Source organism: Taudactylus pleione, unplaced genomic scaffold (genome assembly GCF_031769625.1).
Source record: "Taudactylus pleione unplaced genomic scaffold, aTauple2 ptg000395l, whole genome shotgun sequence".
NCBI classification, from domain to species: domain Eukaryota; kingdom Metazoa; phylum Chordata; class Amphibia; order Anura; family Myobatrachidae; genus Taudactylus; species Taudactylus pleione.
This window is the reverse complement of record NW_028284796.1, coordinates 6,407,000-6,420,569: the sequence shown is the minus strand read 5'-3', so window position 1 is coordinate 6,420,569 and position 13,570 is coordinate 6,407,000. Positions and strand designations below refer to the sequence as shown.

Genomic DNA, 13,570 nt, shown 5'->3' with positions numbered 1-13,570 from the left:
CCATCATCCAAAGGCTCTCAAGACAGGACTACCCAAATCCCAGATGATTAGGGTGGCGAGGATTACAAATGATGGATCCTCATTGAACCAGGAATTAGACAAGATGGTGGACAAATTCCTCCAGAGAGGGTATTATTGCATAGGCAAAAGTTTGAGGTTTTGACCATGTCCAGGGAGTCCCTACTCCATCCTAGACCCAGAGACTCCAAGAGGATTATACCTTGGAAGAGCAAATATTCCGCCTCCTGCAGAGTCATCCAGAAAGCAACCAGAGCCCTTTGGCCCATTGTCTCTACAGACAAAAGTTTACCTTCTTTCAGGAACAAAAGACCTATGGCTTGTTTCACCAGGGGCAGGAACATCAATGACTGAGTAGTGCACACTGACATCACCAACTTCTTTTCCACTAACAATGCTCCTTCTTCCTCATTACTGTCCAAACCTCCGGGATGCTACAAGTGTCTAAACTGTACCACCTGCTGCAAGATGATAGTCAGTTCCACATTTAAGCATCCCCACTCAGACCGCAATCACAGGATTAAACACGTCATGGCATGCACTTCCACCTATATATTGTATCTAATCTCATGCCCCTGCGGACTTCTTTATGTGGGTAAAACTACGAGAACTATGAGGGACCGCATGGCCCTCCATCGGTCGGCCATCAAAGCGGCCCTGTCTGGCAGACTTTCGGATCAACCTGTAGCCAGGCATTTTGCCGAGAAAAAAAACTCCCTTACCATGTGGAGACAAATGGCCATTGCCCAGGTACCCAAAACCCTTAGAGGTGGTGACAGGGCAGACAATCTCCTGCGGAAAGAGGCTTGGTGGATTTTTCATCTCAACACCATTAGCCCACACGGCCTCAACAAGAAGATCACTTGGAATGTGTTCAACTAACCAGCCCGGAATTTATGCATTCCATATTCAACTAAGAAGACTGAACCAAGCTCCGGACTTTTCTCCGAGATACTGACACCGTTCATACATCAATTTTTCAATCATCCTGGCAAACGACAGCTTAGAGGCATCTTCACCTTTGTAGATAGTGACTTGCCTCTATAGTCCATTCTGATTTTTCATGCAATATGTGCTCTGCATCCCCATTTTGCCGTTTTGTGTCCTTAAAAGATTTCTGTCTCTGTAGTTCTCTGAGCAGGGTATCTGTATTTTGTAGCATGCTTCCCAGTGTGTTTCCAAGATGCGTTTTAAACCAGATGTATTGTACATCTTGTCTTATTTTAACTATCACTTTATTCTTATTTCACTCTCCTTGTGCACTAGGTCCTTTTTCTTTACTGTTAGCACTTATTCATTTTCTGGCAGGACAACCAAGCCGCATCTAGCAGGGTGTCCTGGTTGCTATGACTACCGGTCAACCCTGTCGCGATGACGTCATCTTTGCAGGACCCGGCCACCGTGTTGCGCGTCCTGGGCAGTGTCCAGCCGCATTCACAAGGCAGGAGTTCTCCTTATTTAAGGTAAGCACTTCTTTATATTTACTGTACTCACCTTGACAAAGGGGCGTGTGTGCCCGGAAACGGTCGATTTATACGTGATTTGTCGAAGTAAAACTATTAATCTTGTTGAAAGTCCCTGAGTGCCGCTGTCTTTTGCTATAATATATATACATATATATATATATAAAGTAAACAAAGGTATAGGCGGCACTCAAGTAGTAAATAAATATAAAGACACGGAGTCTCCGCTGGTCATGGTCAACGTTTTAATTGTTTGTTAGAATTTTTATCAGGACTCATATATTCAGTATATATATATATATATATATATATATGAATGAGAGAGACAGAGAGATTATATGTATATACTAGTAAACTTTACATTTACAAAAATCAATAAAAGATTTTTTATACAATTGCTAGTTTGAGAACATGGGTGTGGTATACCAGATATTCAGAATGTTGGCACCAGATTGTTGACATTGGTCTGAAATCGACATTCAGAATGTTGACATGGTCACAATCTAGACACTAACATAATGTGGACATTTTGCATGTCGAAACTGAGGATATCAATGCTCATATGTATATAATGTAGGCATGCATAATGTTGTCATTATGAACATGTCAACATTCTAACTGAAAAGGTTGGCACTAGAATGTTGATATACTAAATATATAGTAACAACATGATTAAAGTGAGAGCAGCTATGCTGGCAGCTCCAGATCCATTTATAAAGGAGAGAAGACAGAGCGGCGTGGAAGGGGGGGGGGGGGGGGCGGGGTGTTTTCTAGCGGTGTAGAACTTCAGTTACATATACTGCATGTGTGTATTCCAGTGAGCACACAAATCTGTAAATTAGACGCCTCCACATTTTTGTGAGTGACAGCAATCTCAATCCATGAAGAGTGCTGAATCTGCAGTTACCCACAGCCTACCATATCTATATTGTGCAAGGAACACATCCATTCAGAGCTGGCCCTAGGAAAACTAAGCAAATGACTAGGGGCATCCTAGCCCCCCTAGGGATGGCAGATGTTTTGGGGGAGGCACAGCAGGGGCACCTGATGCCAGCTGGGCAGAGACTCTGGCAGTTGCTACTGCCATTTAGCAGCGTCCACAATTGGAGCTCAACTGAGAGCTCCAATCGGGCCCAGCAGAAGCAAACAGTGAGCTGGCAGTGGTGGAACAGTCGGCGGTGGTATGCGGGGTTGGGCACCTAAACGGTGGCTAGTGGTGGGCCAGCTCTGGGCAGCATACACTGGGACGGCGGCAGCTACCGTGATCAGAATGAGCTTCTGCGCATGGGAAGAGGTTACTTCAGAACTATAAGTAAATGGCAGCGGGAGGGCTGCTACACCCGCAGCAGCTCCTCCCATAGGCCTTTGCAGAGCTTGGAGTAGTGATTCACACCTCCCGGCTTCGGGCTCTGCCTCCAGCAATCACCACACACAGCAGAGTCGGGAAAAGTGAGTCTGCTGTACCTCGAGTCGGGCGGCTCTGTAGGCTGCACTCAAGTAAAGTAAGTCTGTAACTGGGAAAGGGCCAGGGTGTTGTGGTGCTCACTGCTGGGAAAGAGGTGTTCCGCTGGAATAGGAGTGTTGGGTGAGGGTGGGTGCTGACACCATGCTGTGCTGGGTGAGGGCCACGGTGCTAGGTGAGGTGTGTTGTGTGAGGGAGGGTGCTGTGCTGGGATAGGGGTGCACGGTCAGGGGAGGGGTGCCATTGTGCTGGGTGAGGGCCAGGGTGCTGTGCTGGGAGAGGGGTGATGGGTGCTGTGATCTGTGCTGTGCAGGGAGAGAGGTGATGGGTGGTGTGTTGGATGATGAGTGCTGTGACGTGATCTGTGAGAGGGGTGATGGGTGGGATGGAGAGTGAGGGCTGGCTCCATCCATTAGGCCCATTTTGGGTTTTCAGGTCTTTAGCCTGAGAACAGGCTAATTAGTACTTGCACCTGTAAGAGGCTGATAAAAGTGTGTAAGGGGCTTTACTCAGTGTCTCATTACCATTTTGTGAGTGACAGCAATCTCACTGTGAGAGTTCTGAATCTGCAGTTAACCACAGGGTGTGATGGTATACCATATCTGTATTGCGCAAGGAACACGTCCATTTAGGTGTCAGCCTATATGATCGGAATTTCATTGCTTTTTTAAATTTGAGTGGCAGAAATTCAATAGGTTTTGTGAAATTTCAGATCATGTCTAAGAAGCCTTAATGAGACATGTGAAACCGTAAGGTTTTTTGTCTATGGAATTTCATTAATTTTTAAAAATGTATTAACTACCAGGGTTTAGAGGAGCAAACCGGGCCACCTGCAGGGGAGAAGGGCAACAAAATGGTACAATAGCGAAGGTGGAGGAAGGCTGGCACAGAGGAGGTGTTTTGGGGGTGCACAGGGAAAGGCAGCTGCTGGGGCAGGCTGTAGGAGTGCAAGGCAGCGACAGCAGTGGGGGTCCGGAGCAGTGGCAGCAGTGGAGCAGTGCACAAGGGCATCAGCGGGCAACAGAGATGCTCTCTGACGCTGGGCATGTATCTGAGAAAAAAAAATCAATAAGACACAGATGCATGGATGTATCAGTTAGATCTATATATGCATCTATGTTAAAAATTGAATACTGTTTGTGTAAAAAAGAAAAAAAAGAACATGACCCCCCCCCCACCCAAAGCGCAACCAGCCCCGGGCTTTTCACTGCTAGTCCAGGTTGTGAAAAAACAGGGGACAAAAGAGCATAGGGGGTCCCCTGAATTTAGCACAACCAGCACTGGGCTTTTTAGAGCCTGCCCTGGTTGTCAAAATACAGTGGACAAAAGATATAGGAGTCCCCTGTATTTTGCATAACAAACACTGGGCTCAGCTGAGCTGGTCCTGGAAATAGAGGGGACAAAAAGCATACGGGGTCCCCTGTATTATCCATAGCCAGCACCAAGCTCTTTCTAGCGGGGGAATAATGCCACAGCCAGGGGAAACCTTCCACCGGGTCCCCCGGCTGAAGCATTAACCCTGACCGCTAGTCAAGCCAGGGCGAGGATCCCTGTAGAGCAGAGGACCCACGCAAAAAAGCGGTCCCCCTCTCCAGGGCACCCCAGGCCTGGACTGATAGCCCGGGGCTGTCCACGGCACCCCTGGGCGGTGGGTGCCGGGTTATGTAAAGTGACCACCTCCCTCTAAAGCACAACCAGCCCCAGGCTCTTCACTGCCAGTCCTGGTTGTGAAAATACAGGGGAAAAATTACATAGAGGTCCCCTGTATTTAACACAACCAGCACCGGGCTAAGCAGAACCAGTCCTGGTTGCCAAAACACAGGGGACAAACTATGTAGGGTCCCCCTGTATTGTCCAGAACCAGCACCAGACTTTTTCTAGCAGGGGGCTAATGCCACAGCCAGGGGAGCCCTTTCACCGGGTCCCCCAGCTGAAGCATCAACCGTGACCGCTAGTCAACACAGGCCAGGGATCTCTGGGGAGCTGGGGACCCCCCCATTAAAGGGGTCCCCCTCTCCAGGGCACCCCAGGCCTAGGCTGATAGCCCGGGGCTATCCCCAGCACCCCTGGGTGGTGGTTGCCGGGTTGATTGTGTATTGTGGTGTATTTTAAATAATATTGTCTTTTGTGGGTAAACTATAGGTCCCAGCAGCCTCCCTCGCATGCTGGTACTTGGAGAACCACAAGTACCAGGAAATGGGCAATTTAGGGCCCACTGGTACCTGTAGTATACCTGTAGAAGAAATATTAACACAGTACACCAATTTTTGAAAATTTATTTAGCTGCACCTTCACCTGCAGGCCGGCGTCCTTTAAGCTCTTTTTCATGGCCGCCACCACCCCAGGACTTCGGCTTCCTCGCCTGGCGGGCGCCAACCCGCCAGGGCTTTGGCATCTTCACCTAGGGGGTGGCAGCCAATTAGCTCTTTTGCGCGGCTGCCACCTCCCTAGGGCTTCTAGTGTCCTCTTCACCCAGTGGGCGGCAGCCTGTGTCAGTTCTTTTCTGGCGTCTTCACCTAGTGGGCAGCAGCCTGTGTCAGCTCTTTTGCATTGCTGCCGCCCACTAGGACTTCTTTCTTCGGCAGCTCTTGATTGCTGCCTCTCCGCCGTTGGACTGCCATGCCACCTCCTCACGCTGGCTTATATAAGCCAGCCAATGGAGCGGGGCGATGACGTCGCAAGCCGTGATTGGCTTGTGGCAGTCATCTTTGAACTTAAAAAATGGCGCTGAGGTGCTATTTTTGAAATGGGCTCCGCTGCCGAACTTGGCAGAATGGCTGCCAAAGACTGGTACCTCTCGGATCCATAGCCATGTCCCCGCCAGCGCTTCCGCCCCCTTCCTACGCCCGCAAAGGCAGCTATCTTGGTGCACCCAAGACAAGCAACAGTGAGTACACCTGCTTCCTATCTCTATAATGGCGCAATTGTGAGGTAATAGTTTAAAAACTGTAACTATCTCAATTACCTAAACCCCAAAAGGCCCTACTCTGGAACAAGAGCTACCTAATAAAACAAACCAGAAGTCTAAATTTGCCTCCTACCCTGAGTTGTGCCTTCCCAAAAATCCCCCACAGAGAACAATAGAAAAGTGGTCCTAACTAAGAGTGTCAGAAAAAACTGACAGTTGGAACTTTAGATTACTCCCAAAACTTCACTTTTAATTTTTTTGCCCTGAAATTTGGCAGTTCTGCCTGTCTATGCCAAATTTCAGCTCGGTACTTCCTATAGCTTTTGAGGTGTAGCCCCTTAAACACCATGCCCCCCCTCCGGAATTCTCTATGAAGAATTACATTTATTTTTCGATTCAGCCTTAATATAAGGGCACGACTGTGCCCTTATAATATGTATATACTGTATATATAAAATCAGTCACAAAGTTTTAAAACAACATGATTCTATTCTCTCTTTTCTTTTTTACCTCCAATTGTTTACTTTTTCTATGATTTGGTTTCAGAGTACATTGAGACATTAAACTGCAGTACATTTCACATATATTTTAATTGTCTTCTGACAAAAAACAAAAAAAATTCTAGTGTGTGACCAACCTTATGTGAATGATTAAAGTGCAGTGTGATGAGTGTGCTATGTAAATATCTGTTCATAAACAAATATATGGTACATATATATATTTACTTGGTTGAGTCTCTAGTTCTATACATTTTGCTTCCCTTAATCACCTGATCTCATCTGCTGCAGATATTAGACAAATATTAAGAGAACACAGCCTTATTTTTTCACCTTATTAGTAGCATAACACAAGATATTAAATGCAGTTACAGTGAAAAGTAAAAATAATCAAGTATTCACCATGTAAAGAATAATAGGTTTGTAAAAGTGCCTACCATCATAGCTGTAGTTTCTATGTCTTGCTGGACGGCCACCAGTAAAGAAAGGTGCTAAACAGGAATAATAATGTACATATTATACACACATAGAACCATATGGTGGCGACAATATTGGGATGGTTTAGTGCACACTGAAAATTTCATGCGAACAGAATAGGCTTAGAAAAAAGTATTCTCATCAGCAGGTGTTCTTTCTCTGTGACAACAAAGCCTGGTCTGCATCGTAACTTTGCCATAATAAGTATGAACATGCTGGGAGCTCGTGAGCAAAGTCTCAGGTCATCCTAACTCTACATACGGTATACAATTAGTATGAATAGGAAATGAAGCATAAAGGCATTATCCTCTGGTAATTTAACATTAGATAAGCCAAATGTCAATTAGATACACTGGTGGAGTGAGGTCTAAGTTACGAGAGGCATTAAGGAAGGCCAAAAGTGACAAACATGCTTTAGAAGGAGATGAGATTATCTCCAAGCGCCGGCTCTCCCTATGCAGTGAACGGGATCCGACCCAGGATACCTGTTAACCGCACCACGAACCAGGTTGAACTCGTGTTCAACCCTGCTTGTTACCCAGGTTATAAAGCTGGGTCGCTCGACCCGGGTAGTTTCAACTGGGCCCCTTCAAACTGTGCACTAACCCGGGTTGCATGGCGTTCATGTGCAGTAACCCAGGTTATTTGATGACAGTGTGAAAGGGGTATAAGGCAGGGGTGGGCAATAAGCGGCCCTCCAGCTGTTGTTGAACTACACATCCCAGCATGCCTTACAAAAGTTTAAGCATGGCCGAATAGGAAAATGGTGGCAGGGCATGCTGGGATGTGTAGTTCTACAACAGCTGGGGGCAACTTATTGCCCACCCCTACTCTTAGGTCAGTGACTGAATAACTTGAGGCCCATTTAGTGTGGTAGGCCAAAGTCCTCACACACTGGCAGTCATGTGGAAACTCTGGTTTACTCCAGTTCAGATCAGCATTGGATTGCTGGTTGTACTGGGTTCACACATGAGGGTAAAACTAAACAAGTCTTCACTGTTTGTTTGGGCAGCTTAAAAGTGTGTAAGGGCATATACAGTTATATCCCTTTTCCACCGAAATTCCGGGTCTGACCCGGAGTTGGAACAGAGGAGTTCCTATCTGGATCAGACCTGGAATTTAGCTGGCGCCGACTCGGGATATTCCCGAGTTGGCGCCGCTCACACCGCAGTCGGGTCTGCATAGACCCGGCTTTTCCGGCGTGTAAGTGGTCGCTTGGAGATGGCATAATCTCCAAGCGCCACTGAAGCCAGACCAAACGGCCGGCTTGCAGCACACTCCAGGTCATCGTGACCCGGAGTGCGCTGTTCTCACAGCAGTGTTTCACGGGCTACGCCCGTGTTAAACCCTGCTATTTACCTGGGTTGGATTGCCGGGTCACTCGACCCGGCGATCCAACCCTCTCTCCTTTTACACCAGGGAGCTGCCCGGGTTAACCCTGCAATAACCCGGGTTTTAGCTCTGGTGTAAAAGGGGTATTAGAGAACTACTACAATGTTTACGTTTGTATTGTAGTATATGGAAAAAGGGGAATTAAGGACAGCCAAATAATTTAATATTCAGCTATGTATTATTAGAGTACACGTCTTTCTAGTGCTCAGTTACACTGAATTATCCATACACAACTAGTTTGTTTAATGTGTAAAACAGAGAATGACAAAGTATTGCAAGCCATATGTCTCTCATCACTGACTGAATGAAACACTCTCAGCACAGTTCTCTTTGCCTGTAGACATTGATTTATCTGCACTTAAACTCATTATACTCTCTAAGCCTTGTTCAGTTTTATTGTCCCTTTTTATTATTGATGTACCATGCCAATCACTTTGTATATGCTATAAAGTATGCTCTGTATTCACTATTGGAGAAGTAAAATATTAATATTACTACAAATGGCTTGTGATGAATGACAACTACATAATTAAACTCACATAAGTAAGTCATTAAACTCACAGGTGTGGCTTATAAAAGATTATTGCCTTTGAAATGTGAATCTTTACTCATCTTTCAACTGTTAGCATAATGGTGTCATTACCTGCAGCTGTCAGAATCTGCCCCAGAGGCCCGTGTACGAATAACAGGCCAACCAAAATCCCGGAAAGGTGCCCAATGAAGGAAGTCCTGGCAGACAAGGAACACTTGTTTCAATATTTGTATTTTGTCAAGACAAGATACTGTACATTGTTTATTATGTAATAAAACATTTTACATATGCATAATATACGGTCAGCCCAGTGACATGCTTCAAATGCTGCTTCAGAGGGCATTTTTAAAACAAGTTTAATGTATGCAAACGTATGTAAAAATAAAACCCATTTGAAGCTATGTGTCCACACACATTTGAGTTCAGGCTTTTTGAATAGTGGGCCTGATTCAGAGCCGGACACTATTTGCGAACGGTCGTTCAGAAAAAGGGGCCAGCTACTTAAATTGAGCGCTCGCTCTTTGCGGTCTGTTGACGCCTCTATGTCTGAGCGAGCGAATGAAACATGCACTCGCTATTTTGTAAAGACGCCCCCTGGCCGTTCGCATCATACGTCATCTCCGCTATTTATTAGATTAATCGAGTACATCGAAAGGCGTCTGAACTGCTCGCAGTGCTTGTGGTAGGTTTTACTTCCCGCAATCACTGCGAGCAGTTCACGCTAAGAGACAACCAAGTGACGTGGCCGATGACGCTGCTTTGTTAATTATGATACACCCTTAAAACGCCCGTTTTGACCGTTAGGCACGCTTGCATTCGGATCTCCCCTCCCCGTTTTCAAGCATCTTCCCCTGTTACAACCACAAACGCCTCATTCTGTCACTCAAATTAGCAGGCCCTCGCTGATTTGCGAGCGCACGATTTCTGACCGCAATGACTGGTTGGCGCATGCGCATTACGACTCATACACATGCGCAGATGTGCGAACATCGCTCGGAGCGAACGAGCGGCCGCTTCCGAGCGGCTCTGAATCAGGCCCTGTGCTTGTTCCATTACTGTGCATTTAAAGCAGGTCACTACACTTTTTAAGTTCATTGATGTCCTGAGTGAGTTGGGCCTCAGTGAGTTGTACAGTATTGTACAGCCACTGCGACTTAGTACGCAGCGACTGTGCAATAACGTGGTAATGCCGTAGGAGGTGTCTTGTGTAAATAGTTGCCTCCAGCCAGCTTGTGTGATGTGCTGCTGCACCCGAGGATGCAGCCATCAGATCATTTGCGTGAACATCGGACATCTGAGTAACCCCAGTTGCTCAGGATGGCCGAGAAATTCACGCAGCTGGGGCCAGTGAAGCTGCGTCGAAAGATGCAGACACTGGCCATGGCGCTTTATGGGACGCTTGCTGTCACTGCCATTTCCGTGCCTACAAACGCCACAGCATGCCAATCATGCTGCAACGCAGGGGGCACTGCAACCGTTGTTGCATACACTGGGCCTGATTCATTACCGATCGGCACTGCGATTACGCACGCAATTGGCTGACTTGCATTCTGCGCATGCATTGCGTGCGTACGAAGACTCCACTGGGACAGGGACTGCGGTCGCAGTGACAATGCAAACCTATCGCATAGTGATTGATATGAAGTACCATTTAGGGGGGGTGACGGGGGTGGACGGCAGAACGCAGGCATGCCAGTGCGTTTGAACGCCTTTGCAGGGGCGTGCATAAATTAGCCACTGGTAAAAATATAGGTCAGCTTGGCGCTAGTTAGTTTCTATAAAAAGATATGTAAATGTAAAATAGCTGCACACACCTAAGGGTCTGTGAGGAACCCAAAAAAACAAGATTACGTAGGTAGTCTCAGACAAGCAAAAGAAGAATGTGTTGGTGTTGCGCTTATAAATAACGAATTAAAATATTAAATAAATTAATAACTGGGCATGGCATAAATTATTAATATAATTAATTATAAATTAGCCACTGCAATTCCATATGCAGCTTGGGCTTTCACTGCGTGCGATGAGGTTAGCAATTCCTGAGTAAGGTAAGACCTTGTGCAAGTGTGCGTGAGGCTCCGATAGTACTCAATGTTAACGATGGTTTCGCAGTCTTGCTAAGTATTACAGATGTGTGTAAGATAAAGTGGGTGTCCTTATGTTAGGCTGCGTATGGCATTATGACTGCAATCATTAGCATATCTTCGCAGTTAGACTGCGTGCGTAATCGCTATTGCGATTGCAATAGCGATTATTGCTGAGTTAGGCCCACTGATCAGCACATCTTTAGCACAGATCGTGCGCATACACTGATCGGGAGCAATTTGCGTTTTATGCAAACTATTGGATTTGCGTACAGCTCTGAATCAGGCCCTATGGCCCTCATTCAGAGCCACTCGCAAACAGCAGTACGCTCGTTGCGTTCCGATGTTGACTAACCACGCATGCGTCGGTGTTACACTGCGCATGTGCGTACGGCAGATTGCGAGCTTTTTTTCTCTCGTTCCTAAAATAGCGTACAGGAAGTGACATGTCAAATGTGATTGACAGAACAGGGCGTTTTTGGGTGTTGACGGGGGTGGAGATGGAAAAACGCAGGCGTGGCGAGGCGTTTTTGGGGCGTACATACATTAGCAGATGCGAACGTCAAATGTGTTCGGACCGTCACATACGTCACTGGAACATCCTCTTTCCCTTCAAAATGCTCGCACAGTTTAGGGTCTGGATTACTCGACCACATTGGCGATGGCCTTCTCCTCCGTCCCGGGACTCCATGATGTTGCAGCGATTAATCGCGGCTGGTCACAAAAGCAATTAGTGTTGTATTGAAAACCGGCTTGGTATGTGTTTGGAAAGCAGTTTATTGGGATAGCACAAAACCGTACGCAGGTGGAAATCATACCTGCTAATGTCAGGATTACACAATCAATTGGTGTACATTTTTGGGGGGTTTTTTTGGCCTCAATTTGTTGTTTATGGCCTATTGTGACAAAAATGTCATCATGTTTTAATTAGCTCCCCTTTTTTTTTTTAATGTGGAATTTGCATCGTTATGTGATTTTTTAAACGTTCCTTCAAGAGGCCTTTTTTTTATACAAATGAAATGGTTTTTTGTGTCCTTTTTTGCCTTTAGGGCCAGGATTAAATGTAACCCATTTGTACAATAATGTCACAATACAATGTCAGATTTTTTTCATAAATTTATTGTTTAAACACAAACCAATTGGCATAATATTTTTTTTTTTTTTTTTCGGCCAAAGATACTTTTTATCAAAAATAAATAAACAATAACTGATAACATAAACGTACAAAAATAAATTAAAAACATTTCACAAGAAAGGAGAGGGAAGTTTTGACCAGAAAGGAATATGAGCCAAGCACAGAAGGAGTGTGGGAAAAGTCGCCATTGCTGTCACCGTTTTTTCGCCCGTTTGGATGGGGGAGGGTGGGCGCCAGACCGGGTCCGGGATGCCATCGGGCTGGCCTGTCCAGAGGCAGATGTTGTGGCCTCTGGACTAGGCACAGGGCTAGGCACATTTGGAGGATTGGCTGATGTTGTGCCAGAGGTGGAGGATCCTGATGTTCCGGCAGGAAGGGAGGTCGGCTCCACCATGTGCTGGCGAACGAGCTGCTCCAGGGCATCGGCGATGCGGATGTTGGCCCTGGTATTTTCCGCCAGGGCCTGACCAATGGTCACGTTGGCCGCAGCATTTTGCTCCAGGGCCTCAGCCACCCGTATCAGACTGGCGTCCATCCTCTGCAGAATCTCCGTATGGAAATCCGATTTGAAATTGAGTTCTGTGAGGAGGCCCACTGCCTGCGAGGGGGCACGCCCTGGACTGGCTTCTGCAGGGTCCTCAGCCGGATGTACTGGTTCCTCCCCTGCAGAGCCAGCAGAAATTCTGCGGCCAAGGCTTCCCTCTGGAGCAGACTCATCCGCCTGTGTCTCTGTTGGAAAAATGAGAAAAGAGTCACATTAGAATCTACATATTGGCACAATAGCATTTCAGAGTTGGTGACATCACAATACTTACCTGGGCCAACATGAGGAGCCACAAAGTCTGGCATGTCCGTATCCATGTTGGACACGCCAAACACCTCCACAGGCTGCACACACCCCTGTGCCAGCTCTTCTAAATCCGTCAACTCCAATGACACAGGGGTGGGACCCCCACCTGTCCCCCTTGCATGCCTAGCCCTGTCCGCGAGTTTTTGCTTTAGGCGATATTTGAAGTCGCCCCATCTGTGGGGAAAAATGGAAGCCATTATCCTTTGGTTTAAAATGGGGTTTGTTTTTAGGGGGGGCAAGGGTTTACTTACCGCCGTTTGACATCCCGGGCTAGACGGACATAATCACCCACTCTATTGACAGCAACGGCTACCTCTTCCCACATTCTCCACTTCTGGCTTAGACTCATATTCCTGTCTGCCTGTGGCAGGATGTCCACACACTTCTGGATCAAAACCTCCATCTCCTTTCTTGTGAAATGTGGCTGCCTTTTTTTTTTGCCCGCTTTGGCCGGAATACTGGGCCCAGCAGCCTCTTCCATGTCATCCTCCTCACCTATTTGTGTAAATTTACAGAATTCACAAAATCACAACTTGCCTAATCTTATGTTTCAAATTAATCGTTGATAGAAAATGCATGAAAGACTTACCGCTTGACTCTTGTGCATTTTTTCCCTGGTCTGTCGCCATGTCTGAGGTCCAAACAAGAAATACACCAGAATTTGAATGTGTTTTCGTGACGTATTTATACATGCGTCCTTATTTTGCGGCCGCATCATTGATTGTGCGGCCCTATGGTCCCTCCTTAATTTGTGC

General features: G+C 46.5%; 1 protein-coding gene across 2 annotated transcripts in view; it reads right to left on the bottom strand.

Annotated features, from left to right (window-relative positions):
- RHBDD1 (rhomboid domain containing 1) overlaps window positions 1–13,570 on the bottom strand; it is a 136,664-nt gene that overhangs the window by 61,242 nt on the left and 61,852 nt on the right. For both annotated transcript variants that reach the window (XR_015869736.1, XM_088446283.1), the window contains exons 5-6: window positions 8,861–8,946; window positions 6,786–6,839 (exon numbers count right to left, since the gene is read on the bottom strand). Coding sequence is in view for 1 of the 2 variants with exons in the window: in XM_088446283.1 (XP_088302409.1) it covers window positions 6,786–6,839; window positions 8,861–8,946 (140 nt within the window). In the remaining variant the exon portion in view is untranslated. The remainder of the gene's footprint in view (window positions 1–6,785; window positions 6,840–8,860; window positions 8,947–13,570) is intronic.